This window comes from Bidens hawaiensis, unplaced genomic scaffold (assembly GCF_021521415.1).
Source record: "Bidens hawaiensis isolate Kalapana, Puna unplaced genomic scaffold, B.hawaiensis_p1.1 tig00011896_1, whole genome shotgun sequence".
NCBI lineage: Eukaryota > Viridiplantae > Streptophyta > Magnoliopsida > Asterales > Asteraceae > Bidens > Bidens hawaiensis.
In genome coordinates this window covers 640,223-658,771 of record NW_027491952.1, presented here as the reverse complement: position 1 = coordinate 658,771, position 18,549 = coordinate 640,223, and the positions used below count along the sequence as shown (strand labels likewise).

General features: G+C 33.5%; 2 protein-coding genes across 2 annotated transcripts; both read right to left on the bottom strand.

The window, feature by feature from the left end:
- Positions 1-527: 527 nt before the first annotated feature.
- On the bottom strand, positions 528-3,981 carry LOC143539466 (putative ubiquitin-conjugating enzyme E2 18). The gene is made up of 6 exons (XM_077032778.1): positions 3,872-3,981; positions 3,643-3,746; positions 3,439-3,541; positions 2,588-2,651; positions 1,053-1,141; positions 528-873 (listed from the first exon to the last, which is right to left on the bottom strand). Exons 1-6 carry the CDS (start codon positions 3,899-3,901, stop codon positions 778-780), a joined length of 486 nt encoding a protein of 161 aa, XP_076888893.1. The 5' UTR covers positions 3,902-3,981; the 3' UTR covers positions 528-777.
- Positions 3,982-10,437: 6,456 nt separating this feature from the next.
- On the bottom strand, positions 10,438-11,943 carry LOC143539465 (thioredoxin H1-like). Its single transcript, XM_077032777.1, has 3 exons — positions 11,770-11,943; positions 11,442-11,564; positions 10,438-10,666 (listed from the first exon to the last, which is right to left on the bottom strand). The coding sequence occupies exons 1-3, from the start codon at positions 11,857-11,859 to the stop codon at positions 10,511-10,513; spliced, it is 369 nt and encodes a 122-aa protein (XP_076888892.1). The 5' UTR covers positions 11,860-11,943; the 3' UTR covers positions 10,438-10,510.
- Between the last annotated feature and the right edge of the window lie 6,606 nt (positions 11,944-18,549).

The following is an 18,549-nucleotide window of genomic DNA, read 5'->3' as shown; positions in this document are numbered from 1 at the left end:
TTGCTTATTTCACGGTTAGATTTTTTTATTGCTTATTTATATAAATATTTTCATTTGGTATAGAAAAGTATAATTTGATTAGATGTAAAAAGTGGTAGATGTAAAAAATTAAGCATTTATAAGGATGTTTGTATGAACACAAAGAACATGAGTGTTTTTGAGAAAATATTAGAATGGGGAGTGGTTTTAACCCTTAACAATGTGAAGTGAAAAATATGTAGTATAGCCTTTCACGCTTTCCATTACCATTAAATATTATTGAAGATATATAGAAAATCTTAAGATGAGATTCTAAGTTCTTATAGGCTAATGAAGATAAAACTAAATGGAATACAAGGGTCAAGGGGAATGATGTTTGTTGTGATCTATCATACATGATATAACCAAACACATGATAATGATGTTTTGTAACTGTAAGTTATCAAAGCTGGCAACACATTTCATCTGGGCAGACCTTAATCCTTGTAATTGTTAGCCTGAAACCTAAACCTAGATCATGAGGATTAAAATGGTTGCATCGAATAATAATAGTTTCAAGCTTCGTCATTAATGCCGACCACTTTACAAGTACATCATCATATCATAGGACATTCATTCATTCAATCATTCATGACTCACAGACATACCAGTTTTACTGGAGTCATAACTTAAGTTAAAACACTGTTTAAAATGTAAACCTTAATCTCATGATTTCTTTCTTTTTTCCAGATATGGAAGCAGAGAGGATATCCAATGAAATCACAAACACTGGAATATCTTTTACCTATATTTTTAACGTTATACTTTATCGTCATGGAACCACCATCTCGTCTCCTTTGGAGATCGCCCATTCCTACAGTTCTTCACGTAGCGTTCATCATCAGCTGGACGTGTCTGTAACACCAATACATCCCAAATATTACATTTCTACTTTTTAACAATGCCTCAATTCAAAATCCAAATTGACTGGAATTGTTTTCCTTGTTAAATTTAGATTTGAAGAGGTAAAGGTTTGAATAACTGTAGTCGGACAAAAGAGATGAGCGTGATAATAACAGTTTTAATAAACAAACCTTGGAAGGAGAGCTTGACAACATCGAGAGGATGCTGATGCATACAGAGCTCACAGTCATGGCAGGGGACCATGAATCATACAATATATCTGCACCAGTAGGCAAACACAACAATCAATCAAGATATATACTCACAGATCTCTGACTTTAATAGTAGATGACGACTAGTAGCTCAAATGTTTATTATTCAGAATAGAATCACAACGGAACATAAACTATACTACAGCCTAACTCCCAATGCTTGTAAAGATTACGTACGGAAACCTCCAGCACACGTAAAAAAGTTCATTGTTTTCAAAGTTAAAACATAAATTTCTCATTTTACTTACTACATTCATAGCATAATATGTTAGATTTAGAAAACCAAAAGTACAGAGTTTATTACCTTAAGGTCTTATCCGTTTAGGCCACTTTTATGTATGGTCCCATTTGCATAATGTGAGAATAAATGAAAATGATATGGTTGGTCCTATTAACTTGACACTATGAGAAATGTGTATGGGGCCTACATAATAGACCATAAAGCATCCGACATTTTGACACCTTTTAGTTAAATTATTTAGTTAAAATCGGAGTGATATGTGGTCACCAACACCTTCCCCATAATGGCAGGGGACCATGAATCCATGACTCATGTGTTTATGCACAAAATCATTCTACAAACCAGATGTCCAAAACCTATAACAATGAACTTCAAAGTAAGAAAATAATCTTCCATTAAAAGAAATCCCTCAGTCATGTACAGATTTCATTATTAGATCGAGGATTAAATGCCCAAAATCCAACAATATTTGAATAAATTTTGGTTTCACAATAACAGCTAGCAGTTATGGATATATCACATGAAGCGACAACAATTTGGTGAGATATTAACTACTATCTATTACATCACAATACAACACCAACAAACTATTGCATCACAATGTAACTAGTAAATGTCTAAAGTAGCGTTATGTAAACATGGGTCATAGTAAATCACCCCCTCATTTGGAAACCCTAGTTATATCATTGTCAATACAATCACAATTATACCATCTTGGTTTTAAAATGCGCACATTAAGAGTGCATAATGCATGTTCAGCTTACATCACATGATGCGGTGATGAAATCGCATCACGTGATGCAATCTTATGTTACGACTTATACAGTTGGCTAGTATTTAAACAAATTGAACCTTGATTGCAATGAGTCTGTGTTTCTTAAATCTGATTAAACAAATCTGACCATCGATTGAACAATAAGTTTGAGTATTTGAAAAATTAGACTAGTTATTCAACAAATCTGACAAGAGATATTGAGAATATTTTATATTTTAGTGCTTAAAAGTAAGCAAGTTCATATATCATCTATAAACAAATTTTTATTTAGTGCATTATGCATCTGCTTTTGGGATCAAAACGCATTGGATGACCACGCGCTTTTAAAAACCAAGTACACCATCATTTACACACACTTAAGGCTTTTTACTTTATGCAACAGATTTTGAACCTATATAAAGAAAATGAAAACCATAATCAGCTAGTAATGAGACATACCTAAACAAATGTGGCCGTTGCTATAAATGTGCGGATGAAGCGGAGCGGGAGGAACAAAAATAACCTGTCACACCAACAGAGTAAAACAAACAAATAAAATCACTAACTGCAATAGTTACAAACACTCCTAAACTTCCACAATAAAGATGAAACTTATATTCTTCCAGTTTTGTAGCACCTTCAATACACAAAACCATTCATTACATTCACAAAATCCACAATTTCATTCACCTTAATTACGGTTGTCAACAAACTGAACTTTCAGCCAGAAGTTCCTCTAATAAACGAACGAACATGAACAAGTAATTTTGTTCGATCTACTATAAAAATGAACACGAACAGAGACCGTGAACGTCCAGTAATGTGTTTGTCTACGTTTTTTTTGTTCATTAAAGGTTTTATATACTTTATAATGATGTTTCTGTTCTTACCATATAGATTTAAGCAAAATTATTTACGAATAGAGACCATGTTCGTTCAATTGTGTTCCTGAACCGTTCACAAAACAAATTTATTTCATTAACATACGAGCATGGACAAGAAGTTTTGTTTGTTTATGTTCGTTTATGTTTGTTTGGTTGGTTTTGTTCATTTTTAATACTTTTTAATGACTTTCCAAATCTTACCATATAGATTTAAGCAAAATTATTTACAAATAAACACCATGTTCGTTCAATTGTGTTCATTTGTGTTCGTTCGTGTGTGTTCGCAAACCGTTCACAAACAAGTTTATTTCCTAAATGAACGAACACAAACAAACACAAACACGAACAAGCAATTTCGTTTAATTAGCTGTTTGTTAACCGTTCGTTTGTCCGATAAATACTATCATCATCAAGAGTGTTTATTACCTGTGGGGCTTCCATAGGGTAATGTTCAGGGAAATCAACTTGCAATTGAAAAGTTTCATTAGCATACAAAGTCCCCGGTGCACCGTTGACCTCAATTACCCATCTACACACCAAATACCAAAACACTAAACCCTAAGTACCACCAAATTAAATAGAACCTAACACACGGTAAACAAAATAAACAGAGATTAATTAAGATCTCACCGTTGAAGATTATCAGTGACTTTGTGTTTGAATCCAGCAGGTGGATTCACCTGCCACTCCATTAGCTCCTTCTGAAGCCGATTCGTTGCGATCTTGCTTAACACCTGCTATTTGTTCCATAATTAACCGATCGTTAATAATAATAATAATAATAATAAATCTGGAATTAGAGATGTATGTATAGGTATAATAATAATAATAATATTAATATTAATTAATAATAATATACCTTGCGAGAAGAAGCTGAGGGGCTTGTCATGGCTTTGGCTTCTGGAGAGATGAGTGTGTGTTTTGGTGTGTGTGTGAAAAGGGCTTTAGTGTTTCTGAAAGAGCAAGTTTTACTTTTGTGTCCTCATACTATAACTGAAGTATCAAGTAGACCTGGAACTATGCTCTGTTTACGAGAATGGCAATGTAAGTTTATAACTTCGTGTTTTTAACTTTGGTGTGTAGCCCGATCCGGCAACAAGTCTGGACGGACGGATCCCCTAGCGGTCCACCTATTGAGGGATTCGGCGGATAAAACCCGACCCCCACGCCTGCCAAATGGCACGACAGCAAGGAGCCGGTAAAACCGGGTGAGATCGGGACTCGAACCATGGCAAGTCAGGGTCATCCCTCATATCTCCCATATAAATTTGTGATAGTGAGGTTTTTAACTTTTGTGGTGTGGTTTTTTTAGAAGGATGATGATTGAACTCTTAAAGGGTGTTTGGTTAAAGCTTATTTAACTCCGAAATTGCTTTTGATAAAAGTGTTTAATTACTTATGGTTTTTTCAAAAGTAGTTTTTTTAAGAAAAGTGTTTTGATTAGCTTTTGTGTTTGGAAAAAACAAAATGTAAGATGACCAACAAAAGACACTCTTAAATATTTACAAGTTTTACAGATAATGAAATGGTGTGTATATTGGTAATGTGGTATTCCAAAAGCAAAACAAAAGGTTTAAATTTCTTGCTTCTGAAAACCATCTACTTAACACAACAAAAAACAAAACCTAGAAACGCTTTTATGATGATTATTTACTTATTTGTTTTTTGAAAAGAAAATAAGCAACTTTGCAAAGCTCAGCCTTAGCCAGACACACCCTTAATAGGATCTCTAATGCTTGGATTTAGTTGGTGTTTGGATGAGGTGGAATTGGGCGGACGACGAAACACAAACTTCACCATTGTGGACGTGAAGTCCATGGACCAAGTTTGTGGCTGCAAACTACCAAACGGTCTTGAATGGGGGACCCATCTCACACACACACACATATACGTACAAGTTTAAATATTTTATGAGATGGTTTGTGAATGTCCAACATTGGAGATGCTCTTAGTTTCAAAGTATAAAGTTTCTTGGGAAATGGGTATACCAAATATCCGCTTGGTTCGTAGAATTTAAAGGAGTCGTAACTGTAAAATATTTTATAACCTGTCTGGTTGAAAAAAATTGATTAATTAGAATGTGATTTAGATTCTTAACGTGTTTACATGCCAAAAAAAATTAACTTTCATTTTAAGATGTGAAGGAATTCAGTGTAGTAGCACCGATTCAAAAAATGGGACTACATCAGGGTTATTAGTCATAGTGATAACATGATATATTCCAGTTTTTTTTATTATTTTGACGTCAAAATGAATAACAAACTCATTTTTTTATGGGTGCCAAGTTTTTTTAAATTCCATGTTTCTTTAATTTGAATATCAAAGGTAATTCCTCATACAAAACTAAACCAAACTCACCTTAATTACTTAGTGTATATTTTGCGAACAACGAATAATTTAGGGACCATAAGGCAAAAGTCTCTTTTGTTAAAAGTGGAACTCGTGATTGAGTGTGCAGTCAAAAAGTTGGTCTTGATCGGACGGTTGGAGTTAACTGATGCAAATAGACTGCGTGCATTCTACGGGGTTATCTAACGATTGATTGCCACGTGTCGTTGTCATGGAATAATACATTTGTGTTCCATTTTGCCCCTTTTATTCGAGAAGGATCTAGTTGTTACCCATTATCTCAAAAGCTTACTGAAGAGGTATGCACCCGCCTTAACATCGAGCGGGGCGGGTCAACCCACAAGATATAGACAAGAGGCTTGAAATCAAGATGTCATGAAGGCACAAAGCCAAAACCTATGTGCATGGCACATATCACATATGCTCACGCATATCACATATGCTCACGCGTATCACATGCTCACGCACCATATATGCTCACGCATATCACATCTGCGCGTGGCGCATCTGCGCGTGGCGCATATCACATATGCTCACGCATGAAACATCCGCGCATGAAACATCTGCGCGTGAGAATAAAGAGAAGACCTCGCGCATCCTCAGGATAGGCGCATATCACACATGCACATAATCAACCTCGTCCTTATCCAAATCAGGATAAGGACAACCCTGATTGTGCTCATCAGACAACCTTCCAGAAAGTATCCTTTAAGGAATAAAGAATATGCTGATGTTGACAGCTGCCAATGAAAGGTGGACAACTCAGCAAAACTCATGTGCTACCACGTGATTGCACATGGGTCAGGTGAAATACCTTGGTCAGAGAATAATCAATGAAAAAGCACCAGGTGTCATAAGGACACGTGGCGCGAAGCAATAGGAGGAGGCCAAAAAGGCCCTAATGGGATCTGAGCCCAATCATTGGAAACCCTAACACTATAAATACCACACCACCTCCACAAGGGGAGGTAAGCAAGAAAATACACTCTAATTCCTTACTCACTCTCAGATTATTATTATTATTCTCCTACAATCTCTTATTCTCACACCGGAGGGTTACCCCAAAGAGGACCCCTCTGTCCCTTTCTGAGGGGTAAGTTCACGGTGCTGCTCATTTTGTAGGTGGAAGAATTCATACTCCGGAAAACCATCGGTGATCTAGCACACTCATACCCGAGGAAAGTTGATCGTCTACCAGTGAGCCGATCCACGCTTCTTCTTTGCGATTGAATAGTTGTTTAAACTTTTATTTTCGTGCTTAGGCCGAGCATATAACGTAGGGGGGCGCCACCACGAGTAACGTCACCCCCTCTAAACCTTCAAACGTTAACTAATTACCGCCCCACCAACGCAGTGTTTAACGCCTCCACGTTTTACTTACCTAGACCAGCTAATGCCCTCGCCGATTAGCCTTAGTTCAAAAGGTCTATTTAGAATTCAATCTTAGAAAATAATAATATAAAAAAATAAATAAAATTGTTTCTTTAAAAATTATACATTCTAATAATATTTAAAAACAAAAAAGATACACTTACACATGTTTATCTTTATGTCCAATTAAAAATTTCAAAGCAATATGAATGTTCGAGTCCGAACCTTTTAAATCTTAATCTCAAAACGGTTAATGGTCAAAGTAAACCGATAAACTAAACAAATCAAGATACATTAAAGACCAACCTCTACTAACTAGGGTTGTTCACGAGCCGAGCCGAACCGAGCGAAGCGTTGCTCGTTGCTTGGCTCGTTTACAACCGAATCGAACCGAGCAGCTGAAATTCAAACCGAGCGAAAACCGAAACGAGCCAAAATCGAATTGAGCATTTTTCGATCGAACATCGAGCAATTTCGAGCATTATTTATTTCTTTTTCACTTTAAAAATTCAATAAGAAACAAATTTGAATGCTGTAAATAATATATTTTATAAATAAATTAGTAGTTTTTAGACAAACATGTAATATATTGTAAATTTTTATCATAAATAAGTTTACAGTGAGATATAATGATCATGCAAACAAACTTTTATTATTCTGAAAACTTGAATCGAACAAATAAATCTATAAAATTAACGGAATATGAAAAATTTAAAGGCATGAAAATAATTGTAAGCTTATATTTATGTGTTTTGTCTATATATATATATTTGTTCATATATAATTATATATAAAATTAATTAATATTCGAGCCGAGCCGAACCGAGCAGACCCTTGCTCGTTGCTTGGCTCGTTTACAAACCGAACCGAGCAGAGCGGCTCGTTTTCAATTGAGCGAAAAAACGAGCGAGCATTTTCCGAGCAATTTTCGAGCGAGCGGCGAGCGAGTTCGAGCGTCGAGCGGTTTGGACGGTCCTACTACTAACATTCTAACAAAAGTTAAACTCGCTAAAAAAGGATTTGAAATGAAGTAGACCTCATTTGAACAAAAGAAAACAAAGCATGGGATTTGTAAGACAGGTTAATTAAATAGGAAATTATTGTAAACCTTAGATAGCCAAATTAGTATGTGCTAACTACCAATAATAGGAAACCTTAGATAACCAAATTACCATAAAAGTTGATTTTCTTTGTTTTGTATCACAAAAATAGTCATCTATGTATATAAAAAGTTATGTATTAAGTCCCTAATCTTCACTAATTAAATTATAGTCCCTTTCTTTTCAGTTTTGTTACTATTTTCGCTCATAACATATGTGAGATCAAGCTCATCAGTCGTATGATGATTGGTATTCCTAGAAATCATAAAACTAGTTATTTTTTCAATATATTACACGTATATTTGGAAGTTACATGATAGTGTGGCTGCATATCCACTTTAATCATTTATCCTTATATGTCATATAAAATTTGTAACACCCTATCAAATCTCAAATCAATCATATGAGCTCAAAAGAAATGTATGACCTTATCTGTCACTAATACATCTTACGAGTATTGACTATAGATGAAAGAAGAGCTCAATAACAAAATAATTTTAGTAGACTCGTCCGATGAGTGACCTCTTAGAAAGTATTTGTTATGATAATAAAAGGAAAAGTCCTTAACTCCTAGTAAAAACATGTAGTATTAATTGGTATAAACGGTCAGATGTTACAAATGGTATCAAGCGCACTCACTTTTCGTTCGGGGTTGTGGGCAAAACCTCTTCAAAAACGATGTGTCCCCAAGGTGTTTGGAACACCTTAGCTATATCTCACATCTCTAGTCAAGATTTTGGGGACAAGCTTCATTGAAGATGATGAGTCCATAAGGAGGATGTTTGTGACACTCTATATAAAATTTCATGTCGTTCATGGACATGAGAGATACTCAACCTCATAATAAAACATATGAACTCAAATAACTAACACGTTTTGGGCTTATTAGTTATTGATGATAGCAAAACTCCATAGTTAAGCATTTTCAGGTATTCGCAATTAATGGATGGATGACCTCTGGACTCTGGAGAAGTCTACATCTAGTAACCAAAGCATAAAGTCTCGAGCCTTTAGTAAATAAAGTAGGCAATATTGATTATATTGAGGGGCTGATTACAAAACGTCCTCTTACAATTTCATTATATGCAAAACTTCACAAGTGTATCAACAATAAAACATGCATTTTTTCGATAAAACAATAAAACATATGAGCTTGTTTCTAATGCATGCTTTTTCCGATATAAAAATAACGTTGGAGAGAAGAGCTTAAATAATCACTAAATTATAGCTTGTACCTTGTTTTAATACAGACAATTAATAAAGGGCTTAGTTGTTGTCTTCTTTCCTCGACACTTTTGTCTTTCATAAAACCCATGATACATTTGAGTCATTGTGCTACCAAGCTATAGTTGTTGTCTTCTTTCCTCGACACTATAGCTTGTACCTTGTTTTAATACAGACAACTAATAAAGGGCTTAGTTGTTGTCTTCTTTCCTCGACGCTTTTGTCTTTCATAAAACCCATGATACATTTGAGTCATTGTGCTACAAAGAATGAATTTATCTTTTTTTCCCGAGTTCAGTTGCTTCTCGTTCGCTAATTTAAAAAAAATAAATAAAACTTTTACAATTATATTTAAATTATTATCAAGCTGTGTGTATTTGGTGCCTTGGTGATAAATATAATTTTTCTCATTTACAACATGTTGAACTTTTAATGGTGTGAATTTAAGTATTAGAGTTTCTTCTCGCTAAAAAAAAGTTAATTTTAAAATAAATCATTAATGAGCAAATCCGTTACAACTAATCATTTAATAATAATTTGACTAAAAAAGTAACTTTTCATCTAATAATAAATGTATCTGATTTCCATCTTATCAATATATTACATCACGTTATGTTCACACGAAAAACATGTATCTAATTACGTTATATATCACCAAAATATCTATCATTTGTCACATGTAATATAATTGTATCGAATTACTGTACAATATTACCATCATATCAAAATATCTAAGATATGTTCACATGATTGTGGGTAAAAAAATAATGATAGTTGTATGATTAATAATATACATATTATATATTTTTCTCTCAGATGTATTGATTTGAGTCGAGAGACAAAGTGTATATAAACTTCAAGCTCTTGCACCCTATAGCAAGTTTCCTGTGATTGCAATTTATGTTCTAACTCTTAACTCATTAAGACTAAAGACAAATCCAAACTTACGGAATCTTCTACGTGACAAGTACGTGACAAGCCATTGAAAATAGCCACACGGGAATCTGGCTAAACAATGACAATCATCTATCTTTTAACCATACGATATAGTAACATACGCATAAAGCATATACTTATATCCATTATGGTTATTTCCTTTTTAAGTCTTGTGACCTATTTTCCTCATTTTCAAACTCAACATGTCTTTTTGGTCTTAAAAGGGTCAAGATGCTAATATTCTTCCATTTAATGGTCTAAAAATATTAATGGTCTAGTAAATATTCTTTTTAATATTATATAAATAAAAAATAAATTCTATCCAATGACAAATAAATCAAAACACAAAAAAGAAAGTTACAAACTTATAAACCATAAAACTTCAGCAACTTTAATTTATGCATAATAGACCAAATCACAATCACCAAACAGGTTACGAAGACCTAAAAGTTCATAATCATCATCCATTACAAAAAAGATTCAAACAAGTTGCTGAAACATCATCATCATAAACATATCTAAGCAGAGGATACAGTTGCAGCAGGTGCGGCATGCTTGACGATGCAGGCATGGAGATCATCCTTCTTAGCACCCACAACCTTGTCAATCACCTCACCATTCTTGAAGAACAAGAAAGTCGGCATTGCTTCAATCGAATACTCCTGAGCAACACTCTATAAACAAACAAACACCAATCAATTCGTCATTTTCAAGCTTATAATATCCAATTTTAAAACAATATCAACATTATGGGTGCAAACAAACGAACCGCTCATGAGTTACTCAAGACTGGCTCATCAAAGCTCGAAGCTGACACGAGCTCGAGCCTAAAATTAAGCTTTGTTTAGTAAACAAGACTAGGGCCAAGCTTCACTTGTTAAGATCAAGCCAGCTCGAAAATGTATTATTTGTTAATATATTATACATTTAATTTTATAATAATTATTGTTATAAATAAAATTGTGAAAAACACATATAATACAAATTATGTTATATTATAAAATAAATAATTAAGACATACACAAAAGATAAGTATAAAAACATGTTTGGCATTAAGTTTGAAAAATGCTTATTGACTGAATGGTGTTTTCAAAAAGCCGATAAGCTAAAATGTGTTTGGCAATTATGATAATCCTTTTTTTTGTTTTTGAAAAGGGTTAAAAAACAGTATTCTATAAAGCTCAAATCCTACCTTTTCACAATTACTTTTTGAAAAGGCCTTTTCAAATTCAATATCAAAAATGCTTTAAGTATAACAAAAATTTAATAAACAAATAATAAATGACTCCGGACCGCTCGAGCTTGAAAAACTACTCTCTTCCAAGAGTTTCAAACATTTAAAAACTAAAACTACTTACAAGCCAAGCTCAAGCCCTGAAAAGCTCAGGCTTGACTCGGCTCGTTTACACCCGTAAACGACATAAGCACCAATCAATTTCAAACATTTACCTCCACTTCATCAATATCAACTTTCAGGAAAGCAACACGTGGCATCTTCTTGGCGAAATCAGCAAGGATCGGTGCAATCACACGGCACGGACCGCACCACGACGCCGTGAAATCCACCACCACCTGTCAATCAATTCAAAATCAATCAATTAAAATCAATCATATAACATAAAAAAAACCCTAATTGGCCCTCCAAATAGCAAAATTAACAAAAACCCAAAAAGGGTATGTCACAATTCAATCGATCGGAACAAACAATAACCAATTACACAAAATAATAATAATAATAATTTTAGGGTTATAGTTATATATATATTTATAATTATACCAGTTTCTGAGAACCCTTGTGTTTCTCAAGCTGCTCTTTCCACTGATCAGGGTTGTGTACACCAATCACGATTCCTTCTTCAGATGCCATTTTCCCCAAATTGATCTTCCAAAAAAACCCTAATTTCAATTTCAAGTATGAATATGAAGATGAAGATGAAGATGAAGATGAAGATGGTGAAACACCCAGCCACTCAATTTATAGGGCCGCGCTAATTCATCGGTGAATATTGTTATGTTTATGCCCTTTAATTTGGGGTTAATTACGGGAGTGCCATTTAGATGTGAAACGCGTAATATTTTTGTAAACGTCTATTCTAGAATATGAGAATATCTTTTCATTAAATATTAGAATGCTTGTGTGTGTATGTTTTTTTTTTTGATTTTTGACAGAATTACAAAATTTGTCCTTTAAAAAAAGTCAAATTATGGTTCGTGTTCTTTTTTTAGTTTTTTGTCCTTTAAACATTTTTTTCCAACACGTTATGTCCTTTACGCTAACTGGGTTAGAAAAACTCAGTTAAATACCCTCACGTGAGGCGCATGTTAGGGCATTTTGGTCTTTTCAACGAAGTAGTTCAAAATAATTTAATATATATTAATAATTCATATTTATAAAATAAACTCTCTCTCTCTCTCTCTCTCTCCAACCCATCTCCATCTTCATCTCCATTCCACCTCCAAACTCTTTCATTCTTCCACCACTCTCCCGGCCACCATCACCACCGCCACCACCTGCAAGGCTGCAACACCCAACATCACCACCGCTTATCCCCACCAACAAGTGTCACCATCTCTGTGACCACCATTAGATCCGACCACCGTTTATCCCGGCCAACCTGCAACACCAAACGGCTTAGAACCCACAAACCCAGATCCAACTCGCCGGAGAACCCACAAACCCAGATCCATCTTCCGGTCAATTTGCCCCTTCACGGACGTCTTCAATTTGCCAAGATCTGAAACCCTTGCCGGAAAAATCGTGTCTAGCCCATCATCCTCTACAACACTCCAACCCACTAAAAATCGTGCAGATTCCATTCCATTCCATTCCATCGCCGCCACCGCCGGTATCTCTGCCGCCTTTGCTTTCGCCAGAAATCTAACACCGACCCAGATCACAAAATCAAACACCGGAAATCTAAAGTCGTCGTGGCTTTCGATATGGATGACGTGGCTTTAAAAATCGAGCATCACGATGATGAGTTGTCTCAGATTGTTTCTGGGTATTCTTCATAACCATCTAAATTATCAAAGCCCTAAGTTAATTTCAAGAATTAGCATATAGGTAGGGGGTATTTGATTTAGTTTTGTTTCTGTTGTTAAGGTTTAGAAATGGGTCAGGGTATGGTGGCCGGAGTGGGTCATGGTATGGTGGTCGGAGTGGTTGTGGTATGGTGATGGTGTGGTGATGGTGGTGGCGTAGAGAGAGAAAGAAGAGAGAAATGAGGGGAAGGAGTTATAAATTTGCAGGTACAGACGAAAAGACAAAAATGCCCTCACATGCGCCTCACGTGAGGGTATTTAACTGAGTTTTTCTAACCCAATTAGCGTAAAGGACATAATGTGTAAAAAAAAAATGTTTAAAGGACACCGCCTGCAAAGAAACTAAAAAAATGACACGAACCGTAATTTGGTTTTTTTTAAAGGACAAATTTGTAATTCTGTCTTTCTTTTTTGGGTTTTAAAATATTGAAGTCAACTTTTTGTTGGTGTTATTTTTGTTGACTAATCACGTTACGGAAAAGATGGTTTTTGTTAGTTTATGTTGGTCATAATGTTTATGTTTAAAGTTTTGAACTGATTAGTTAATATTTTAAACATGATAAAGCTTTAATTTGATATGAATAACTGACAACATAAAGTTTCGTAAAATTCATCGTTGTCAGGACATATATATTTTGTTTTTATCAAAGCAAAAAAATGTGTAACTGAACTAATATGAAAATGATTATGGTTGCTGATTGGTGATAACCCTTTATGTTTGAGCGTGTGTTTTGAATGGATAATGTGTGCGCTTATGTGGTAGTCGATGGAAAATATGATTGGAATAATGGTCAATGTGGTTGCGTCGCTGAAGGAAGGAGACGGGAGTGATAATTTTCACAATGACTTTTTACACGGGTTTGGACGAACCCTTTATTAGGATTTTGGACCAACACGATCTTGATGATATGGATGATTTTATTCGAACCAACGTTGTTCCCCGATGCTAAATTGCTTTATGTTCAAACAAACGTTGGTTGGCAAACTAAGTGGTTTCATCTCAACCATCTAATCAGGTGTTTGTTACAATTGTTAGTATATGTATTATTTATCTTGATGTTGTTAGGGCTGGCGCGTCTGAAATACGTCTTAATAACAAATATCTTGCTTGATTAAGTTTTTTCCTTATCCGGTTTCTTATTTATGGTTATAGAGAGATGCAAATTGACAAATTAAGTATTCGTAACCCTAATCGACAATTGATATGGAAAGTTATTGGAAGTCCTTATTCATCGACCTAATTAGGGGATTAACAAATTTGAAAAAGAATGTAATCATAGAAATATCCCTAGCCTAATTGGGTTATTATTGGTAAATGATTTACAAATAGCAAATCACTCATAAGTTACAAGTTCACCCCCATAATTATAAGATAAAATATCAAGGAAGATATCATATTTTAAGTTATTTTGATCAAACTTTAATTTGATGATTAATGTATCGTATAAGTGTATAACTCTTTTTATTATATATCGATTTGAGTTCTATATTTTGAGATTTATCATAATTATAGAGTGATAATCTCGATTATTATCTATTATTTTCATGGTTAACTGTCAATATCAATTACTTAATACTTTAGCTTATGAGACTAAGAACATTTGTTTCTTGTGTTAAAATGAAAAATATTTCTACTATGTGACCTTAGAGACATGTGTGTCATCACTATACTTGATGATGCATAATCACGATAATTTAGTTTAGTCAAATATGGAAAATACAATGAGAGAATCAAAGAACACTCAATGATCTTTTATAAATAAAAGGAACATTGAACTCCAGAGACGAAGGGGGTGGCCGAAGACAAAGGAGATGAGATGAGAGAAACTGGTGTGGCGATGGTCGTTGGGAGTGGAGCTACCTTATTTGTTTTATTAAGGGAAAATACCAAAATCATTCCGCTTAACCGAATACTGATAGCTTTAGTTTCATCCACTAAAATATTACGCGAGAAACAAAAACCACGGACAATGAATACGTGAAAAGAAAATTGATATAAAACCCAATAGTTTCGTCGAAACCCTACGGACGGAAACCGTATATGATTTTATATCTTCAAGTTAAATTTTCCATATGTTGTTGAACGAAAATTATGAATAAAAGTTAAAATCGTATATGGTTTTGACTTTGATACGTGTGAACTCATTTTAGCATCCAACCGACTCAAGTTACACGTTTGGTTCTAGAGAATCAAGAACAAATCCATAAAGACGTACAAGTTCAAATTGGTCGAGAAACAAATAAAATTTTTATTTGTAAATTTTATATTTATAATCATAGTTATCGTATTATTTTACTTAAATTTTGTTTATTTTTCTAACATAATTAATTATTTATCCATAATAAGTTAAAGAAAGAATTAGGATTTTGCAAAACATGCTTGATGCTTATTTCGGTTAATTGAAATAATAATAGGTTTAAGTTGTGTGAATTGTCCTGCTCTTAATGGTATCTCATTGACTCCTAGTCTTATTTTTATAACACTTCACATATTTTTTTTTTTGGTTTAACCGCTAACATATTCTTATTCCGCCGTTCTAAAGCTATATGACTATGTGTTGTGGTTTAAAATGCAAGGGTTAGTTATAAAGTTATGTTAGTGCCACATAGGTATTGGAGCTTTAACTAGCTCGCTCGTTAACTAGTTAGTTATGATGGCTTAGAAAATAAAAATTAAAATAAAAAGGTAAAGAAAATTATTAGAAAAAAAGATAGAAAATGTTGATTGGATGATATGTGGTCCCGTGTTTTTCCTCTCTTCTTTCTCTCGTTATGTGGACCCATCATCAAACACCACCTTTACTTGGAGCGGAGTGGTGTTTTGGATGTTAACATGCCTACATGGCATGAAATCGCCTTATGCATCTTTCCACTATACGCAACCTATGAGACTATTTCTATAACGAAACTTTCTTTGTACTTCAATTAATTATAGTCAAGATTCAGAAGTAGTGATTAATATTGAAAAATACCGAAACTGACTCTTATCAACACTGAAAACTATAAAAATTAATGCTATTACAAGTGGGTTTGTAGTTCAATTAAGATTGGCTAGTACTAATACTATAAGTTACCGAAACCGAAGTTGAGTAAAAGCATAAACCGAATAACGTACCAAGTATGGTGGGACGATATCAGCTAGTAGCGCAAAAAATACTTAAACTGAATACGTTCCCAATTTTGTTGGCATTGTCCTAGTTCGGAACAAGTAGTGAAACATACCCAAAATTTTCAAATACGACTCCTATCGAAACTGAACCCCATAAAATGAATACCAAAGCTGGTACCAGTTAGGGGTGTTAATCGGGTTTTTTTTTTAAATTAAAATTAACTTGCTACAGTGCTACCTGGCCCTATTAAGGTTCGGGTTTGCTGGGTTAAGGTTAATCAGGTTTCTGATTTATTGGGTTAGGTGAGTTACTCATTGAGGTTAAATAAAAAATATTGAAAGTTAATGTCAGCTTAGGGTTGCCAATATTGTTTGATCGGTAGCGACGTTGTCGGTAGCGGTGCACAAAAAACCCGTACCCGGAACCGGACTCGAAAAAAATACCCGGAACCGGTTTTTTTTATACCCGGGTATTCTATACTCGAAACCGGAAGTCCGGAACCGACCCTACCCGTATGATATGAATAGGGTATGCTTTTTGAGCTCAATACCCGTACCTGGAACCGTACTCGATTTATACCCGTAAATACCTGAAACCGGTCATACCTCATACCTATACCCGGTTACACCCGATAACAATTTTCTAATACCCGAAATAATGAGTTTTTATTAGAGATGGCAATAAAACCAGAACCCGATGGGAAAACCCGAAACCCGACATAAATGGGACGGGTAATACCCGACCCATTAGGGTTTGGGACGGGTTTGGAAATAGTTTTGAAATTTTTCGCGGGTTTAGGACAGGTTTGGGATTTATAATATACCCGATAACATAAACTCATTTACCCGATTATATACCCGATGTACCCAATATAGCTTATTTTATATATATATATATATATATATATATATATATATATATATATATATATATATATATATATATATATATATGGGAGGGTTATTTTGAGATCTATGGTAAGTTTTAAGAACTTTAAAAACTCAATTTTGAACCACACATTTAATTAAATGATATGAAATATGTGGCTGAGATTAAATTTGATTAAAAAATGAAGCAGGAGAGAGAATAAATATTTGTGATAATTACACAAGTTTAAACGTTAGTTACACATGTGTAAAAAGTCGATTCGGTATGTAAATAAATACCGTAATTTTTTGTACATCACTTACACTTACATATTACACATGTGTAAAATAAATTCGAGAAAAAAAATTGTTACGATGAATTCTTTCGAGTTCTTAAAACTCAAAGTAGTTCTCAAAAGAAATCAATCATATATATATATATATATATATATATATGTTTATGTTCAAGAAATAAATCAAATTATTGCAAGAAATGAGAGAAATGAATATAAGTCACTAGTTTTATTTTAGGTTTTAAAAATTTAAAAATAAATAAAAAAGATGTAAATACAACAATAAATGCACTATCTCTCCCCAATTAATACAACTAATATAACCATAATAAATCTCTCTCTAATTAATATATCTAACTAATTTAATTATAATAATTAAAAAGATTAAAACACTACTTTAGTTTTATTTTTTATTTATACATTCTTCATTTTATTCAACATAAATACAATTTATTCATATAATACTATTCTTTATATTAAAAAAATAATTTCCACTCAATTTATTAGCATGTTTTTTACACTAAATATCAAAACATAATATATATTTTCTTCAATTGGTATGTCTATAAAAATTATTGTCATAAATAATAATAAAAATATATCATACAAATGTGTCCATTAAATGTAAACAATAAATATATAACCTACACAAAGTTATATAAGCTACAATTGTTTTGAGCGATAAAAACGTACAACATACAAAAAGCATACAACTTACATATGGAATTCGGCATCAATAATTATATAAACTACACAAAGATACACATATCTTACACATGCGTAGGTTATATGTTTTTCGTATGTAAGTTATATGTTTTTTTATTCTTAGAACAAGTGTAAGTTATATGTTTTTGTGTAGGTTGTATATTTTTATTGACATTTAATGCAAACATATGTAAGATAGTTTTTTGTATTATTCATCACAATGTAACTACGTGTTGATGGATATTGATATATTGAGTTTGAAGAATTAGTTTTGAATAAAAAGAAACTAATGTATGAATAAATTGTATTTGTGTAAAATAAAATTTTCGTGTGTAGGTTATATGTTTTTCGTGTGTAGGTCATATGTTTTTGTGTGCGTGTGTATTTCACTGATGATAAATTTTGTGTGTAGGTTATGTGTTTTTCGTGTGTAGGTTATATGTTGTCTTATGTGTAGATTATACGTTTTTGTGTAAGTTGTATGTTTTTTGTTGATTTTTAATGCAAACACATGTAAAATAGTATTTGGTATTATTCATTG

What these genes read in the sequence shown, in the direction of transcription:
- LOC143539466 (XM_077032778.1), bottom strand. Translation starts at nt 3,901, where the DNA reads ATGACAAGCCCCTCAGCTTCTTCTCGCAAG. An exon ending in ACCCTATGGAAGCCCCACAG is followed by an intron (nt 2,652 to 3,438) that starts GTAATAAACACT and finishes TTGGTGTGACAG; the next exon opens with GTTATTTTTGTTCCTCCCGC. An exon ending in CAACGGCCACATTTGTTTAG is followed by an intron (nt 1,142 to 2,587) that starts GTATGTCTCATT and finishes CTACTGGTGCAG; the next exon opens with ATATATTGTATGATTCATGG.
- LOC143539465 (XM_077032777.1), bottom strand. Translation starts at nt 11,859, where the DNA reads ATGGCATCTGAAGAAGGAATCGTGATTGGTGTACACAACCCTGATCAG. An exon ending in ACAAGGGTTCTCAGAAACTG is followed by an intron (nt 11,565 to 11,769) that starts GTATAATTATAA and finishes ATTGATTGACAG; the next exon opens with GTGGTGGTGGATTTCACGGC. An exon ending in TTGATATTGATGAAGTGGAG is followed by an intron (nt 10,667 to 11,441) that starts GTAAATGTTTGA and finishes GTTTGTTTATAG; the next exon opens with AGTGTTGCTCAGGAGTATTC.